The 17,791-nt window shown below is 39.4% G+C and overlaps 3 protein-coding genes across 4 annotated transcripts in view; all 3 read left to right on the top strand.

Moving 5' to 3' along the window:
- Window positions 1–2,631, top strand: part of dus3l (dihydrouridine synthase 3-like (S. cerevisiae)) — a 9,977-nt gene extending 7,346 nt beyond the window's left edge. Inside the window, 5 exon segments of the mRNA XM_029443876.1 lie at window positions 603–699; window positions 914–989; window positions 1,794–1,982; window positions 2,096–2,224; window positions 2,352–2,631. Coding sequence (XP_029299736.1) covers window positions 603–699; window positions 914–989; window positions 1,794–1,982; window positions 2,096–2,224; window positions 2,352–2,424 — 564 coding nt within the window. The 3' untranslated portion in view covers window positions 2,425–2,631.
- A 1,105-nt stretch (window positions 2,632–3,736) lies between these two features.
- Window positions 3,737–7,573, top strand: LOC115015816 (zona pellucida sperm-binding protein 4-like). The gene is made up of 12 exons (XM_029443387.1): window positions 3,737–3,932; window positions 4,381–4,683; window positions 4,762–4,871; window positions 5,026–5,296; window positions 5,458–5,583; window positions 5,672–5,844; window positions 6,237–6,334; window positions 6,451–6,599; window positions 6,708–6,885; window positions 6,966–7,101; window positions 7,344–7,418; window positions 7,497–7,573. Exons 1-12 carry the CDS (start codon window positions 3,884–3,886, stop codon window positions 7,536–7,538), a joined length of 1,710 nt encoding a protein of 569 aa, XP_029299247.1. The 5' UTR covers window positions 3,737–3,883; the 3' UTR covers window positions 7,539–7,573.
- Window positions 7,574–9,723: 2,150 nt separating this feature from the next.
- On the top strand, window positions 9,724–17,653 carry cndp2 (carnosine dipeptidase 2). Of its 2 annotated transcripts, none has more exons than XM_029443827.1 (12): window positions 9,724–9,919; window positions 10,932–11,009; window positions 11,746–11,889; window positions 12,051–12,213; window positions 13,474–13,562; window positions 14,614–14,814; window positions 14,984–15,068; window positions 15,202–15,362; window positions 15,481–15,645; window positions 16,454–16,595; window positions 16,990–17,137; window positions 17,447–17,653. In XM_029443827.1, the coding sequence occupies exons 2-12, from the start codon at window positions 10,950–10,952 to the stop codon at window positions 17,511–17,513; spliced, it is 1,425 nt and encodes a 474-aa protein (XP_029299687.1). In that variant the 5' UTR covers window positions 9,724–9,919; window positions 10,932–10,949; the 3' UTR covers window positions 17,514–17,653. The 2 variants fall into 2 exon arrangements, with proteins under 2 accessions (XP_029299687.1, XP_029299686.1); XM_029443826.1 differs by having other exon boundaries at window positions 9,725–9,919; window positions 10,883–11,009.
- Window positions 17,654–17,791: the final 138 nt, after the last annotated feature.

The following is a 17,791-nucleotide window of genomic DNA, read 5'->3' as shown; positions in this document are numbered from 1 at the left end:
GATAGAGACAGAGTTGTCTTTGTACATTTATTTGAGATCTCAAAGACACCAGTCCTACAGAGCACTGGTGTAGTCTGCAGGAGGGCAAAGATTGAAAGAGAACACACAGACATTTTATACAAACTTGGTTTGGTGACTAGGTGATAAAAAACAACAGGGGACAGGGCCAAACTGCCTTTTGATGTTTGTAAGGTAACGTTATGTAAACACTAAAGGAAGTGGTACACTCAATATTCTGTCTCAGTGAGTTAATCAGTTTAATCAGGATGTTAATTAATGATGAAAGGAACGTCTGTGTCCTGTCTTCTAAACGACATCCCCATATTAACATGAAATGGCAGTTGGCTTGCTTGACAAAGGGAACTTGTACATTATTTAAACAGTAGACATTTAAATTGCTATTACATTATCTAAGGTGATGTGTTCCCATTTTGCTTTAAAAAAATAATCTTGTTAAATGTGTATCCTTGTCAAACCCTTGTTTGTTTGTTTTTTATGCAGAATATTTTTTCCTCCTCCTAAGTCATTTTTATACCTGAAAATAAACACAGGTCAGCTTCAAAGTGTGAAGACACACCACTGATGATGTTGTTTTCTTACAGTTGCATGGCCGATCCAGAGAGCAGCGCTACACTAGGTCAGCTGACTGGGATTATATCACCACCTGCTCCAAACTGGCTAGTCCTGTCCCACTTTTTGGTATGCAAACATGTTTCACATATACAAGACAGTAGCTGCATACAGTTCAGATGGGGGGGAAATGTTCGCAGAAACATCCTCCCCCCCAAAAAACTCCATTAATACAATTTGGCAATCTCATGGTTGTAAAATCATGAGATTGCCAAATTGTAGAAGAGGTATTAATTGTGGGTGATGATTGAGACTAAGGTGACCTGTGTGTTTATTGTCCCAGGCAATGGAGACATTCTGTCCTATGAAGATGCCATGAAAGCGAGAGAGACCGGAGTTTCTGGTATTATGATTGCAAGGTTGGTGCCACTTCAGATATTACACACAGTATAAACAAAATAATGGAAACACCGAGGTAAATGTCAAATTATTATGCATGGTTACTAGCTCCATTTTGCAAACAGTGTGTCAGTATTTAGCATATGTTGTCTTGAGAATTGACACCATCTACCTTGACAACATTTTTGTGATGATGTGCAGTTCAACCAATTTATTTGACCCCTTTGTAACCAATGGTCACTTTAAATTGCTTTGAAACTCACACAGACGTTTGGAAAGAGTCCTACGGCTGTATTAAAACCAAATCAGGCATTGCTGCGAAAATGGCAGTCCTCCTATTCATTGGATTGTGCATTCAGGATGCGATGGTGGGCATTGCAGGGGATGCAACAAAAAAAACACAGTGGCCTGCTGCAATTAGTGTAACTCAAAAAGACCATTTAAGTGACACTCCCACAGCATCGTACAACCCTGCACAAAGTGCCGCAACACCTGATTTGGTGTGAATGCAGCTTTAAAGCTGAGGCAAACAGCTAATTGGTTCTATAGCTGCATTACAGCCTTTTATGTCGCTTCCTTTTGTGATTGTTATGATTCGTAAATATGTTTATGTAGTCTTTCTAGAATTTTGTCCACCCTCTGTTTTACTATTTTGCATCCTTATCAGTGAAATTCTTGTGCTTTCTTACTTTCAGAGTAACTTAGACGATAGTAAACCCACATAGAATCCTGATCAGATTAATTACTCCATATTACAGAGCACAATTATCTTTGTGATTAACTTTAGATTTTGATTTTTGCATGTTTGACTTCTGTGTCTTCAGGGGTGCTCTCATTAAACCCTGGATCTTCACTGAAATAAAGGAGAGTAGACACTGGGACATCTCGTCCAACGAGCGACTGGACATCCTCCGGGATTTCAGCAACTTTGGTCTGGAGCACTGGGGCTCCGACACTCGAGGTGTGGAGAAGACCCGCACCTTCATGCTAGAGTGGCTCTCCTTCATGTGCAGGTAAAAACATGCACTTTAGAATATACTGTATTTCATCTATAATCAACAAGCAATATTCATGACTTGCCATTTGATCCAGAAACTCAATATAGCCGTTTATTTCTGTCTCTCAGATATATTCCAGTGGGCCTGTTGGAGCGGGTGCCTCAGAAGATCAACGAGAGACCTCCGTACTACATGGGCAGGAACTACCTGGAGTCAATGATGGCCAGCCAACATGTTGGGGACTGGGTCAGGATTAGGTGAGCAGGAAACCTCAAGAAGCACCATTCAAAAGAAGAAGCGCCATTCAAAATCATGCTACACTAATATTAACTGTTAAATTGATGTATTTACTGATTATAATTTCTTACTTTTTCCCCTCTCCAGTGAAATGCTACTTGGACCTGTACCAAAGAATTTCAACTTCTTGGCCAAACATAAAGCCAACGCCTACAAGTGATTTTCTATGTGTTGGAACATCTGGTCATTTAATTTGTTTGTTTGTTTTTTATTGGCTCTAGAGAGTAAGATTTAAAAAAAGATCTATTGTTTTCAATGATAAAGACTATTGAGTAGTCTGTTTATTTGACCTGGGGTGCAGTAGCAGAATCCATGGGGTGTTTGTGTACTTGAAATATATGCAATAAAGTCTTTTGCCACACTGTTATTTCTCTTTCTTTTATTCTGCTTGTAACTATTTGAAATTATTAGCCCTTATGGAATATCCTTTTAACTGACACAAAAATCCAGTAGTGCTCTTTAAAATACTTAAAAACTGTTATTTATGTGGAAAAGAAAATATATAAAGTGATGAGTTTGGATTGATATAGAATAGAGCCACTGTCTGTGGTAATAATTTAACATGTTAATGAGATATACACTAAGTCACCAGTTCATTAAAAACAACAGATTGTAGATTCTTTGGCTGAGCTATTTGGCCCTGATCTAGAATATGATGATCTGAGTCTCGTTTGTGGTATACTCATGCTAAAACCTGAAATGTTATGGTCTGTTATATGTCTGAAACTTTGTTTAATGTGCTGTTGCCTGTCTTGCCCAGGACACTTAAAGGAGATGTTTCTTCTCAATGAGGCTTTTCTTGATTAAATACATTTGAAATAAAATGTAATGTAATACAACAGCAAAGTTTTACTCCCTATCTGTATGAAGCATGTAATATGTTTTCAGCAGTGTTGAGTCTACTTTTGGAGATTGAGAGTAGGTGGTGTCATATTGTGTTTAAAGTATTTAATGTTTTGTTTTTTTACTGTTCAAAATGAGTCTGGACCAAGTTAATAAAAAGTTGTTGTATTATTCATGATTGAAAATAAATATATAAGTCACAAAATATATTATATATGGCCTAATTGTAATCCACTTTATATTTAGCAGATGCCAGAACCAGAGTGATTTACAGTGACCTAACTACAGGGACAATACCTGTAAGTGCCAATTGCCAAGCTCAGAGGTACACAATGGTCTTGAACTCACAAGGTTAGGAAGCTGTGCCACTAGATCACTACCCTCTAGACCACTAGACCATCACCACCCTATGCCACAAACATGGCAATGATACAATGATGGTTTTATAAACATAAAATAAGGCGTCTTTTTTCCAGGCCTTTCCCTTGCCAATCATTTTGGTTTTGATTCACACAAGTGAGACTTGAGTAGAGAGTGCCAATTAGCAGCTAATTAGCAGCTACCAGATGCAATCAATTAACTTAAAACCACTATTTATAGCAGGGAAGGAGGCTACGTAGTTACTCGTTGTACAGCAGCTACAGGAGGACATTCACTTGGAGCCATGGCTGGTATCAGGGTTGAGCTGTTGGTGTTGCTGACTGGAACTCTGCTCCTGCTTCTACTTCCAGTGCAGGGATGGGAATCGTTGGACAGAACTCAACTTCTTAATTTCTATGAGACGGGGAAGTGGGCCTGAACCAAAGGCAAGCGTCACCTCGACAGGTAAACGACTACCTATTATCCTCAAATCTTGAGTAAAAGTGTGTTCGCTCTTCATGTAGCAAGAGAACTGCGCGACCAGGTTAATAAATCTAGGTCTGTTGCAAGTGAAAAGTTGATTTTAAAGAATGAAATGCGCAATTCTTTCAACTAATGCTCTTGAGGTTTAGCTGTTAAATCCTTACTTGGCCTGGTATCTCCAGTAATGTTGCCCTTTTAAACAGATTACTGTGACTAATTTACTGACTTTATAATTTACTGTTTAATTACCATTTCCTGTTATCGTTGCAAGTCCAAAAGAAGAAGCTCAGTGACAAACTCTCCTAGGTCAGACTTGCTAATGAGTTTGCACTGGCAACTGCATGTTCAGGAAGTTGGTGACATAATTATTACACTTATTTCCATAATGTCTGAAAATTAATCTGTGTTTAACTACTGCGCTCTCCTCCAGATTACAGTGATTTTGACAAGGAAGAGGCAATTCCTGAGGATGCACTTCCTGAATTTGAAGGAGCCTCCACCACTGAGACCGTGGGCTCTTTTGCTGACTATGGATTCCAGGTGGATGTAGATGACCCTCCAATGAACGGGGCCAGAGGTGCAAATGATGGATTTCAGGTGGACATTGTTGAGGCCACTCCAAGGAGCTGGACAAGCAGTACCTGCCCTATTTCTTCTGGGTTGGGTGTAGTTTGTAGTCAAGCTGGTTTCAAGATTACTCTGCTGGGTTCCCTAAGTGACGTAAAAATTTTGGGTATGTACTTAAACTCTTCAGCCTTATAAAAAAAAAAATAAACAAAATAATTTACTAGGCTTTATTTTCCTTCTCCAGGCCCAAAGGAACTGCTGCCTATCATGGATGCTCCAGAGTCTTGTGGTTATGAAGTGGACTTTTTCCAGAAAACCTTGACTGTACCCTTCACTGGGTGTAATGTGAAACATGTAAGTTACTGAAAAGTAATTGCTTTGGCTGTAATGTATTTTTAATCTTAAAATGACTGGATATCCAATCAATGTAGTTTTTATATATTTCATTTTTTTTACCTTGAGTTCAGTTCATGTCCTAACCAAAAGCTCACTTTAAAAATGTTTACAGACTGATTACTACAGCCTGCAGTTGTTGCATGTTGATGCGTTTGGTCAGACACAAGTTACTACTGCATCTTGTGAGGAAGGGCTACAGTCCAACCATGGCCTGTTCCCTCGTGCCAGTGGCAAACCCAAACGAAAATGTAGCTACAGACCACCAACAGTCTACACACCACCACCCGCTCTGGCACCGGCTCCGGCACCAACTCCAGCACCAACTCCGGCACCGACTCCGGCACCAACAACCACTAATGCATCAATGCCACCAACACACTCGAGTGAGTGCAGACTGCATACAGCAAATGTGATAAAATTGAAATGTTGAGCAGTATTTATTGAATCACTGTGGGAAGATTTATTACAGCTCTAAAGGGAAGAAATGGGTAACTACTTCAGGGTGTTTTTTGGCAGACACTTTAATATGTCACTGTCGTTTCAGATTGTGCTGTCTCTTCAGGGGAGCGGGTGCCTTGTGGTCTGTCAGGAATAAAATCTTTTTCAGTCTGTAAGAAGTTGGGATGCTGTGTGGATACTTATACATCGGCCTGCTACTACCCACTGGATGGTATGGCTTCTGTTTAGGGAAATGTGACATTTTATCTTAACTTAATTGAACTTTTATTACTTCTCGTAACTTTTGTTTTTCTCTCCAGAGTGCACTGTGGATCAACACTTTGTGTTTGCCATTCGCGCCAGCTCTGCATCCATCGCTTTTGACTCCTCCAAGCTCACTATTCCTGGGAATCCAAATTGTAAACCAGTCATTATTAATGACAAGGTTGCCATCTTTAAATTCAGAATTACAGAATGTGGCGCTCATGCTTATGTAAGTCGTCCCCTTTGCAGACTGTTTAGCGATGCGCTTTCCATTTTGTTACTTAAACTAGTTTACTCTCGTCATTAAGATTTGATAAATTGCCTGAGCAAGTGATTTCAGACTCTGTTTACTTTAAGGCAGAGTAATTAAATCTAAGTTGGATGGCTTGCAATTCTGACATATTTCAATGTAACATTGTGTTTCTCAATTCTTTAGTGTGGTGATATTAGTCACTACTTGTTATCTTGCATATTTACACATATTGATGAATTGTTAGTGTTTAGATTTGCAGACTACCGGTATATAAATCACTCTAAACATGTAATAGGAGACTGTGCCACAGGCATTATAAATGTAATGCAACCTAGTAGACCTGAAGCAAACTTTTGTTGTTCTTGCAGGAAATTGGTGACACAAAGATTTACCTGGCTGAAGTACAGACTATTGTCAAAGCTATGAATCTCAAGTATGGTGTAATTACAAGAAGTGATCCCCTCAGGTTGGTGGTTATACAGTACATTTTTACTGTAATTGGGGCCTAATGGTTCTAGTAATTGAATGTGTACCTGCATGTTGTGCAAAGCTTAACCTAACTATCATTTAACCCATGTATAGGTACATGGTTGAATGCCGCTACAGCATAACAGGCAATGATGCGCAGCCACTGGTCAGTGTTGGCTACATGGTCAAGACCCCAAGTTCCAGCTTGCCATCATCAATCCTCTCTGGCGGTTTATACGGTGTACAACTGAGAATTGCTAAAGGTGAGGTTTCCAAATTAAAGTACAATCTTGCTAAACATGGCTGGCATTAGATTACACAAATGCTGTAGTCAATTTCAAGTTTGCTCCTTGTCTGTTCAACCCCAACAGATCAGACTTACTCAACCTACTTGGAAACGAGCAGTCAGCCCCTGCGACTGCTCCTTGGCAAACCAGTGTTTCTTGAACTACACCTGCTGTCCCCAAAACCAGATGCAGTAATTCTTGTCAACTACTGTGTAGCTTACCCTCGCTCTGCATCTAATGCTCTGGTGCTAATTTATGAAGGGTAAGAATGACTGTCTGAACCCACTTCATGTGTAATGCGGTTGACTAATGGCCTTGTCCTAACTTTAACTTTGTCTGTAGGTGTGCTAATCCTTTTGACCCAAATGTGTCCATCCTTAAAGTCAGTGGCCATCCCAAAAATCGTTACCAAAGGCGCTTTATAGTCCATGCCTTCCAGTTTATGGATCAAACGACAAACCAGTTCCTTGATGAAGAAGTGAGTATTCAGGAAGCTCTTGTGGGTTTAAATGGTCAAAACTATACTGTATACAATTTCAGACTAAAATATTAAAGGGCCCCTGACTCAGTATTTGACTTCTTCATTAAGAGGATGTTTGCATAATTGCCTGGGACTTAAGAATCTTACACATGGCTGAACTCAATTGCAACTGAAAGAAAATAGGGCAACTTGTCATTTAAGGATTGTGTTCATGTGATAAATGTTTGTTTCCCCTGCAGATCTGTTTCATGTGCTCTACAGAGGTCTGTAGGCCATCCGAGAAGACTTGTGCAGAACGGTGCTTTGATGGAAAGGTGAGTATCTAAACCTTGCATCATATTATTTTAACTGTTTAAATGTCTAAACTTTTTTTCTTTTGCTTCTGCTTCTAGGCACCTATTTTGCCGCAGTCACAGATAAACTATGGATACTGAACTGAAAAAATAAATAAACATTTTATAATCCTGTAGAACACGAGTCTGTCTTGATGTGAGGTTTACAACTGGTTTATCATCAATAGATATGCGGTTGTCAATCTGCAACAAGTTTTCCATGTGATGCTGAAATGAACGACATGTTTCTGATTCTTAAAATGTTGGTAACTTTCTAATGGGATAAACTTGAGTACTGAAGTTCAGTGATCAAGGTTCAAGACTAGTACTGGCATATCCAGCCATTGTGTCTATCCTCTGCTTTAGGATATTTGACTTCAAGATAGCCCTACACTTGGAGAACCAGGTTCTTGCAAGTTGGCAGTCGCAAGGGCTGACTGCTAGTTTCAAGTAGGTTGAAGAAGTCTGATCTGTTGGGGTTGAACAGACAAGGAGCAAACTTGAAATTGATTTTTGAGAGCAGTTTGTGCAATCAATGCCAGCCATGTTTAGCAAGATTGTACTTTAATTTGGAAACCTCACCTTTAGCAATTCTCAGTTGTACACCAAATAAGCCACCAGAGACTCTCTATGGCAGGGGTCGGGAACTTTTTTGGCTGGGAGAGCCATAAAAGCCAAAAAAATTATGCATTTCCTTGAGAGCCAAATATATAAATTTGAATGCAACTTTATGCGTGCATCTTTTAAGAATAACACGTCTCCGATTACTAATATCAGTGTTTCATTGAACATGTGCTCTTTTATTAAATAAACTAAACTCTTACGTTTCTCATTTATGTGCACGTTTCAGTGTTTACTGCACGGGTGTCAAACTCAAGGCAATTATATCTGGCCTGTGAGAAAATGTCATGTCTGTCATAACTGGCCCGCCAGTTTTGGTAATTAAATCAATGCATGGCACAACCACGGGAAAAGACATTTGAGGAATAATCTAAATATGTGACTGGAATGAGTTTTTGGAAAGCGAAGGGAAAGACACCACAGATCTCTGGGACGATGTGAGCTGGACTGTTTGTGCGACATAACGAAGCATCTCACTGTTAAACCTGCAGCTTCAGGGCCGTGTGATCACAGACATGTATGATGCCAAGCTGCCTGTGGGAGACTCGGATGCAGAAGGAAACTTTGGTCACTACGTGTTTCCAAACACTGACAAACATCTCCACTGCTGTGTTCCCGACAGCATTCTGCTGATCAACTGAGACCATTTGCCGACTTTGCAGCTCAGATATTTTAATTGAACTGCTCAGCAATCCGTTTGCAGTTGACTTAAATATGTTCCATATCTTTTTGCACTTTATGTGTACCCTGTTCAATACATGTGGACCGTGTTTGGCCCTCGACGTAGTCCCAGTTTTTAATGTTGGCCCTCTGTGAATGAGTTTGACCCCCCCCCCCCCACACACACACACACACACACAGCGGAGGAAAGGAGAGGGGAGAACTACAAACAAATCCGCTGCTAAATGTTTTACTTTAAAATGGTACAGTATAATTATTTATTACTTGTTAAGTTAAAAATGTCAGCTCAAAATTGTCTGCGAGCCATATCGCGTTATCGAAAGAGCCATATATGGCTCACGAGCCATAGGTTCCCGACCCCTGCTCTATGGCAAGCTGGAACTTGGGGTCTTGACCATGTAGCCAACACTGACCAGTGACTGCGCAGCATTCAACCATGTACCAGGAACCTTGGTACCTGCAAGTTACTTTGAATGTCAGAGTTCCTTTGACACTGATCATACAAGGAGTAGTTTTATCAAGTGTTGAGAGGGATGCAGTCTATTCAAGTTAGGGGAAATGACACTGATGCTTCAAAGGGACAAACTCCTATATGCAAACTTCAGCTACACTAACTAAATCTCCAATGCTTTGAATTAACAACATTTTAAACCGCATGTCAAATACCACGATTTGAATATTATCCAATATGTCTGTCCTGTTCAATAAATGTTGCCCTGTTTGGCTTTGTTTTGGCCCAGATTTAAAAACATGTGGTCTATATTTTGAAATGGCCTAACTTATTTTTTAAAAATGTTTTCACTGTAAAGCTTGAGTTTCTATGTATTTCACAACTGTTCTGACCTTAATTTTTGTAAGTGTATTGTACACTTATTGCTTTCTAGATAAAATATCAGCACTTCATCAGAAAATGTTTTGTCAGCGGGGTACTCTCCGCTCTATACTGTTTCTGAACCTTTATGGATGAACATGACGAAGCATCTGCCGCTTACCCACAATTCTTTGCGCCGTGAACACAATCTGCCACTTTGTCCACTGATACGGTGAAGTGTCTGTTCTCTCTTGTGCGTAGAATTAAAACTGTTTCAAAGCTTCGGCCACGTGTCGGCGTCATAAGGAAACACGAGTGTGTCGAGTGAGAAGAGTCACGTGGACTTCAGCTGTACGGGAATAAACACCAAGTGAGTTCTCATAACTGAATATTTAGTTTTAATGCTGCTTTGTGCGTTTCAGAAACGAGCAGAATGTGTCAGGAAAAGGCGACGTCTCATTTAGTGTTACCTTAAATTTGCCAGCTACTGCTACTTTTGGAGATATTTTAGTTAGCCGGTTAGCTAAAGGCACTCAGTCCTGTCAGCTGTCTCTGCCTTCACGGGTAGCTACAGATCTGTTGAGCTCCAGGCTGTTTACAGGAACAACTACGCGATTCAGTTACATTTTAATAGCCAGATCAGTCAGACGAGATACTCAAAAGTTCTGTTTTTAGCTATAATGTTGGTTTTTAAAAGTGCAATTTACAGTATTTAATTATTGGCATGGATGCATACATGTAGATGTATAATGATACATTGACAGGTGTGTGTGTGTGTGTGTGTGTGTGTGTGTGTGTGTGTGTGTACAAACAAGTATTAACTATTGCACGGATGCTTATTTTTGTCCCAGTCAGCATTTTCCTAATGGTACGAACACCTTTCTAATACACTTTTCAGTTTAAAGCTGTAGAGTAAAGACTGCTCACGTCTAAGATTTATTTTAAAACCCTACAATAGGCACTCTGACTTATTTCATTTTCATATATCTCTTGGGACCAACAGTCGTGCATTAAAGTAATGTATGGCTTCATTTTTAAATGATATAAATGTTCACACATGGAACTTAAAGTGGAAGGGAAGTGAACTTTCTGATAAAATTGGAAATGTTTCTAATAATTTTCTACTTGGTGCCTGCTTTTCTGTTAATAAAAACTACAAGATACACAAAGTAACAGGGTAAAAAGCTGCTGCTAAAATGTCACAAAACTATCACCAATTCAACTTCCTGATATGAAACATGTTCTTCTGGCACTACTGGAAAGCAGGAGCTACAAATACCGCAGTAGTCAGCAGGTATTAAGGAGGGTGTGTTTTTGTCCTCCCATAAAACAGCAAGGGCTGGAGGTCGACTCTCACACAACTCTGCCTGTTAAACCCTCAGCAACTGTCGCTGGGAAAGATGGCTCATCTCAAGGCGATTTTCAAGTATGTGGACGAACACCAGGATCTGTATGTGCAGGTAAACGCTTCTCCAGTAAAGTTTTGATAAATTCATTCAATGTAAATGTATTCACTGTATGGGTACGCTCAACTAATTGTGGTGATTAGATTGCAGTCAAATGTCTTCACTTGATCAAATGGGGCTGTGTTCATTCTGAATACTGAGCAGCATTGTAACTCAATCACTCTGATTTAGTGTGTGCCAAATGTTGAGCCACTGGATCACATCAATTTCAATGACATTTTAACTGTAGCTGTTGTAAAATTGTATGGCGCTCTCACATTTCAAGAAGCCTTAAACTAATAATCCTGTATGAAACACCTACAATATTTTGTCCATGTTTTCGCAGATGATATTTTTATTTTTGAGTGATTAAGTGATTACAGGACAAGTGAAGACAAATGACAAAATACCAAAGGGACTATACAAAATAAATACATTCATGGGTCATTTATAAGCGTGTGTGTGTGTGTGTGTGTGTGTGTGTGTGTGTGTGTGTGTGTGTGTGTGTGTGTGTGTGTGTGTGTGTGTGTGTGTGTGTGTGTGTGTGTGTGTGTGTGTGTGTGTGTGTGTGTGTGTGTGTGTGTGTGTGTGTGTGGGGCGGGTGAGGGGAGGAGAAGAGCGAGACACAGTGTAAGCAGGGCAGGCCCAAAATTAGACCACCAAGTTAACGGGCCTGAAGTGCATGCATCGCAGCGGCGTGACAATATCTTAGACGATATTAAAATGTGTGTGACTATTTCTTGTTTCCCAGCGTCTCGCAGACTGGGTGGGAGTCCAGAGTGTGTCTGCTTGGCCAGAGAAGCGTGGGGAGATCAAGAAGATGATGGAGATGGCAGCCAAGGACATTGAGAAGCTGGGGGGAACAGTGGAGATGGTGGACATCGGCAATCAGAAGGTGTAAAACAGTTAATGTTTGGAATTCATCATCAGTAATGCGTTGGTTTTTCATTGATTTCCCTTCCTATACTATTTTAGTTATTCGGTTCTGTTAATGGTTTTAATTGAACAGACTCGTTCTTCTTTCATAAACCTTTCCCTAAATGTTTGTGCATGCAGCTTCCCTCTGGAGAGGAGATCCCCCTGCCGCCTATTGTCCTGGGTTCTTTGGGGTCAGACCCGACAAAGAAGACCGTGTGTATCTACGGCCATCTTGATGTCCAGCCAGCCAACCTTGATGATGGCTGGGATACAGAGCCTTTCACTCTGGTGGAGAAAGATGGTGAGAACTGAAGTTTTTTGGCTTCTGTTTGGTACAAAAACTTGTTGAAGCTGTTTCAATATGATCCAGAATTTCCAGTTCAAAGGAAAACATTTTTAGTTGGAAGTTATTGACGTAAACTGGAATGTTGTTTTTGGCACAAGACACAAGACATGGTGTGGTTATCTTCAGGGTTTCGGTTCCCAGTCTTCCATGTAATGATTTCACTACTTTCTTTTTCGGCTTGGCAGACATATTGTATCACATTGCACTGAAATAAATGACCAACATGTCTGCAGACAAGGCTTGAGGAAAGAAATGTAGTTTAACTGAGCAACAACCAGGCTACAGAATGCAATGAAATTTGTAATTTAGTATTTTAAACAGTTATTAAAAGGTCTGCACATGTCATTTGAGCCTCAGTATCACATAACAATAACAATCTCCTTCTTTGGTTGAGCGGAGAGGATTTCAACTTCATTAATTAAATGTAACGTCTTGTTTAAATGCTCTTTCAACTTCTATCAGCTTTGATCATATAACAGTTCCATATTTCCAAAGTCCAGCCCAGTAATCTCGTGCTTCAGGGTACAGTCATGCTTTTAATCATGTCTTATCTGCAAGACTCGCAGGTCAAGTGAAACACGTGCTGTTATATTTAACAAGAATCAGTAATACATTCAGCTTTACAGAAGGCAAACAGGCTCAAGTGAAGCATTTTATTCAGTAAATGTATTATTATGTATGTCTTTTTGGATAAACCTATTTTTCATTTAGTCGTCATCTGCTATTCATTCATTCATTTACCTGGTCGGCTCATGTGCTGTTGTACTTGACAGAAAAATAATTCCAGATTATGTTTGTAATCTATTATGCTTCAAAATTGTGCCACTAATACCCAAATGGTCTCAGGTACTTTCTGGTGATAGTCAGCTGACAGAAAGCACCACATTCACTTCCTCTTGTCTCCTTCCTGTCTGCTCAGCTCTGATCTTGCTAACGTCGTGTTTTACTATCCGGCTGTTTAGTTTCTTAAGAGTTGGTCTTCCTTTATCTTGTGGAAAGTTTCCTTAACTTTACATGTTCTACGAGCTAGTTACTCAAAATGAGCAAACAAATGATTGATTTTCTTGTTATTGTAACCATGCCCAGCCTACAAGACACCACACATTCATACAAGCTTTTTTTTTTTTCACATATACAAATTTCAGGATAACTTGAAAGGCTACAATCAAATGAAGATCCAGCGCTTTAAACTGAAACACTGTTTTTTCTTTGCAGGTAAACTCTATGGAAGAGGTTCAACTGATGACAAGGGTCCCGTGTTGGCCTGGTTTAACTGCATTGAGGCCCACCAGAAGATCCAGCAGGTAAAGTTACCAGCACAGTTTAATCTCTAATTTAAGGTATATTTCTTTACCCTTCAATGGGCACCGTAGTTAGAGACGAAAAGTCCGGGTAGTTTGCCGTGCTGCCGACACACTCCCACAAACCAACACTTCTGAAAAGTATAAAAAAATGAAGTACAAATTGTCAGTGAAGTAGGACCAGACCTCCTGTTACAAGACTTCATTGAGTATCGTGTTGCAGAGCTTTTCACTGTGAAAATAATGAGAAAAAAACTTTTGGTTTTGGTTTGATAATCTTCTATCTAACAAATATCCCACGGCTGCTTATTTATAACTTGACAAGTTGGGTGTGGTTGAACATTGATGGGAAACATCAACACGCAAACTGAATGTACCAACTGGAAGTTGTTTGAAGTGGAAATATATCGAGGTGTGGTGATTTATTGAAGGTGAATGGAATGATACTTTCAGGTCAAATCAATCTCCTGCATAATTTCTCAGATAACTTTTCTTTATTATTGGACATTATAACATGCAACACTACGTCTGAGCTATATTATGCTTAAAGCATTAAAAATGTGGGTACAATCGTAATAATACTTAATATTGTTGCATTGCTTTACAGTATAGTTTTTAGTACTGTGACAAGGAGTCTTTTTCCAAAATGATTCTGCATCATTCTGAGAAATGAATTATCTCTGTGTTAAAGTACACAGCTGATTCTGTGAATGCTTGTTGATCACTTTAGAGCCTTCAAACAAGAGAAGTGGTCAAAGCTCAAAGGTCTCTGGATCCAGCCATCATTTAATGATTAAATCAAGTCACGTCCCCTGCATGTTGTTTTGATTAACCTTTAGTGTTCCCTGCGACAGGAAAATATCACAATGCCAAAGGATATGTTTAACAATAACCAAGGGGCTTCACCCATAATCTATTCTATGATCAGGAACAACATAAAAGTTATTTTCCAAATGAGCTTTTCAACTCGGCATTAAGATGACATTAACAGTTATTTCATTCTACTGATCTTTAAACACAATAAGGTCTTTGATGAAGTTTTAACTCCATGCAGGAACTTCCCATCAACATCAAATTCTGCTTCGAGGGGATGGAGGAGTCTGGATCTGAGGGCCTGGATGAACTGGTGTATTCACGGAAAGACACTTTCTTAAAAGACGTGGACTATGTCTGCATCTCTGACAACTATTGGCTCGGCAAGACCAAACCCTGCATCACCTACGGTCTGAGAGGGATCTGCTACTTCTTTGTTGAGGTGAAGTCTGATTGTGGTGCCTTTTTTAAATTTATAGCGTAATCAGCTAAGCTGTGGCCAAAACTACTCCTATTGTAATGCAGTTTTTCAGCCTAACACAAATGTGCTCCAGTATTTAATGACATTTTGTTAAAGCACATTAAAACGATTTTTCTTTTTTAATCTATAGGTGCATTGTGGTGACAAGGACCTACACTCAGGGGTGTTTGGTGGCTCTGTTCATGAAGCCATGACCGACCTGGTCGCACTTATGGGCAAGTGAAGCTGATAATTGAACTATAATCTCATAAAACTATTTTGAGTACAGCTTTAGAGGAAACAATGGTAATAAATAGTATGTTTCTTTAAACATGAGTTTAAACCTTGTGTCTGTCTCTTTCTAAACAGGCTCCCTCTTAGACAAGAAGGGACAGATTTTGATTCCTGGGATAAATGACGACGTGGCCCCTGTGACAGACGAGGAGAGAAATCAGTATGAGAACATAGAATTTGACTTGGATGAGTATTGCAAAGACGTTGGAGTCGGACAGCTGATGCATGACACCAAGGCAAGGCATTGATTTCTGTTGTTTACATCACTCATATATAGAAATGTGCTGCAATACTACAATTACTGCATGATAATTCATCATAATATAAGTGTACTGTTCATTTTTTACCTCCTAGGAGAAAATCCTGATGCACCGCTGGAGGTATCCATCTCTTTCTCTTCATGGTATTGAGGGAGCTTTCTCTGAAGCAGGAGCCAAGACCGTTATCCCCCGCAAGGTCATCGGCAAGTTCTCCATCCGCCTCGTCCCCGACATGGACCCCACCGTTGTGGAGAAGCAGGTAGATCCTGAGATATCTAAATATTTAGGTCTCTGCAAGTGGAATTTAAAACGTGATTATTTTGCCAACCACTGCAGTCCATTAGTGTCTCACAAAGATGACTCACTTGGTCGTACTGTTTTTAGAAAGAATATTGCACCCTACGACAACATTTTTGCAAGTGAAGCAGATTTACAGAGCAGTCAACATTTGTTCAGATCTTATTATTAAAAAAACAAAAACAGTTCAAAAAGCTACTGGATCTATTGTTCAATAAATCAGTGATTGATGTGGTTCTCCTGCTATTGCCAAGAGAAAACAAGGAATACTTGTGTATAAAAAATGAATGCAACATTATTGTAAATATGAAACCAGTCACACACAGTTGAATTAAAACAAACACACCCTATTGCTGAGAATTAAGCAAGATAATGTATTTTTATTCTCTCACAAATATAATAATTAGCATTAAGCCATTATGGACTAATTCAATTCAATTAATCTGTGACGCTAACTCTTTTGTGTTAATGTATAAAATGATAGATGTTGACTAATGAAATAAAAACCAGGTACGTTTTAGAAACATTAAAAAGTGTTCCCATAATGGACTACAAGTAACATGTCAGCAGTAAAAACATCACATAAATCCAAGTTTATGAAGGAAGTATTCAAAGGAATGCTGAATTAGTATTTCAGTAGTAATAAAGACCAGTTCCAGTTTGTTGCTGTGCACAGCTGTCAGTGATCTCCACTGACAGAAATGTGTCAACTTGTTAAAGATCTTCTTGGTGTTTTGATTTCACTCGTATTTTTATTTTTCCTTATCAAGGTTATCGATCATCTGGAGAAGAAGTTTGCTGAACTGGGAAGCCCCAACAAACTGAAAGTGCACATGGGCCATGGAGCCAAGGCCTGGGTCTCTGACTTCAACCACCCGCACTACATGGCTGGCCGAAAGGCCATGAAGACAGGTACAGAGGCTGAGTCATACAGGACCAACAGAAATGTATACGTTTAAAGGATCAGTTGACTCAAAACGCATACTCTTACTTACCCCCACTGTTATCTAGCCATGTTGATAGTTTGGTTTTTGTCTTCCAAAGTCACTGTGCAGCTGTTTCAAAGCTAGAAATTAGTCCCCGTTTGTTTCTATTAAAGCTAGAAACCAATGATAACAAACCACAAATAAAACTGATACCACAAAGGGTTGAGTGAGAATTGTTTTTGTCATTTGGGTGAAAGGAAATGTTTGTTTTGTCACTTCATTTGCTCATTGTTAATGAGAGGCAATGTCAAGATTTAATATAAATTACACTTTGTCCTTATTGATTTTTTCCCCATTTTCTCCTCCTTGCTGTGCCATAGTCTTTGGTGTGGAGCCCGACCTCACCCGTGAAGGTGGAAGCATCCCAGTCACCCTGACCTTCCAGGAGGCCACAGGACGTAACGTCATGCTGCTTCCTCTTGGATCCTCTGATGATGGAGCTCACTCCCAGAATGAAAAGCTCAACAGGTATGTCGCATCACACAACCTCATCTCCTTATTTCCTTTTCTACCGGAATCAATGCAGTTTAGAAGAGAGGGGGAATATCTAGAAACTGAATGGTTAAAAAGGTTTATTTTAGGAGTTTAGAGGTTTGTCACTAGAATAATCACTATGGACACATAGAAGTGATATTGAGGAAAATAAATATAATTTTAAGGCCAAAGGAAGGAGATTGTTTGTCATAATTAAAATGAGATGCACATTTTTGTTTTTTTTTTTTTACAAAGGATCTTGCTATGATCACCACATCACTGTTTTATCTTTGCCAATTTCAGAATCAACTACATTCAGGGGACCAAGATGCTCGGTGCATACTTCCACGAGGTTTCCCAGCTGGAATAAAATGGTGTGTCATTATGAAAACATGTATAATATGTCCATCCTCACAAGCAGAGCCTTGACCTTTGTGGTATGATTTACCTTTCACAGTTATCAGTTGTATACACACTCCCTCCTGATAATAAAAGTGTTTTTCTTTGTTACTATTGTTGTCGTGTTTATTTATGTCCTCGCACTGCATCATGTATCTACTTACAATAAACCTTAATGTTGCTGAATTTAGAAAATAATGTTAGTTTATTTTCTGTTCGTCTTCTTATTGTATCTTGTGAGTTATGCAG

Source organism: Cottoperca gobio, chromosome 11 (genome assembly GCF_900634415.1).
Source record: "Cottoperca gobio chromosome 11, fCotGob3.1, whole genome shotgun sequence".
NCBI lineage: Eukaryota > Metazoa > Chordata > Actinopteri > Perciformes > Bovichtidae > Cottoperca > Cottoperca gobio.
The sequence above is the reverse complement of the archived record's forward strand: the minus strand, read 5'-3'. Positions and strand labels throughout refer to the sequence as shown.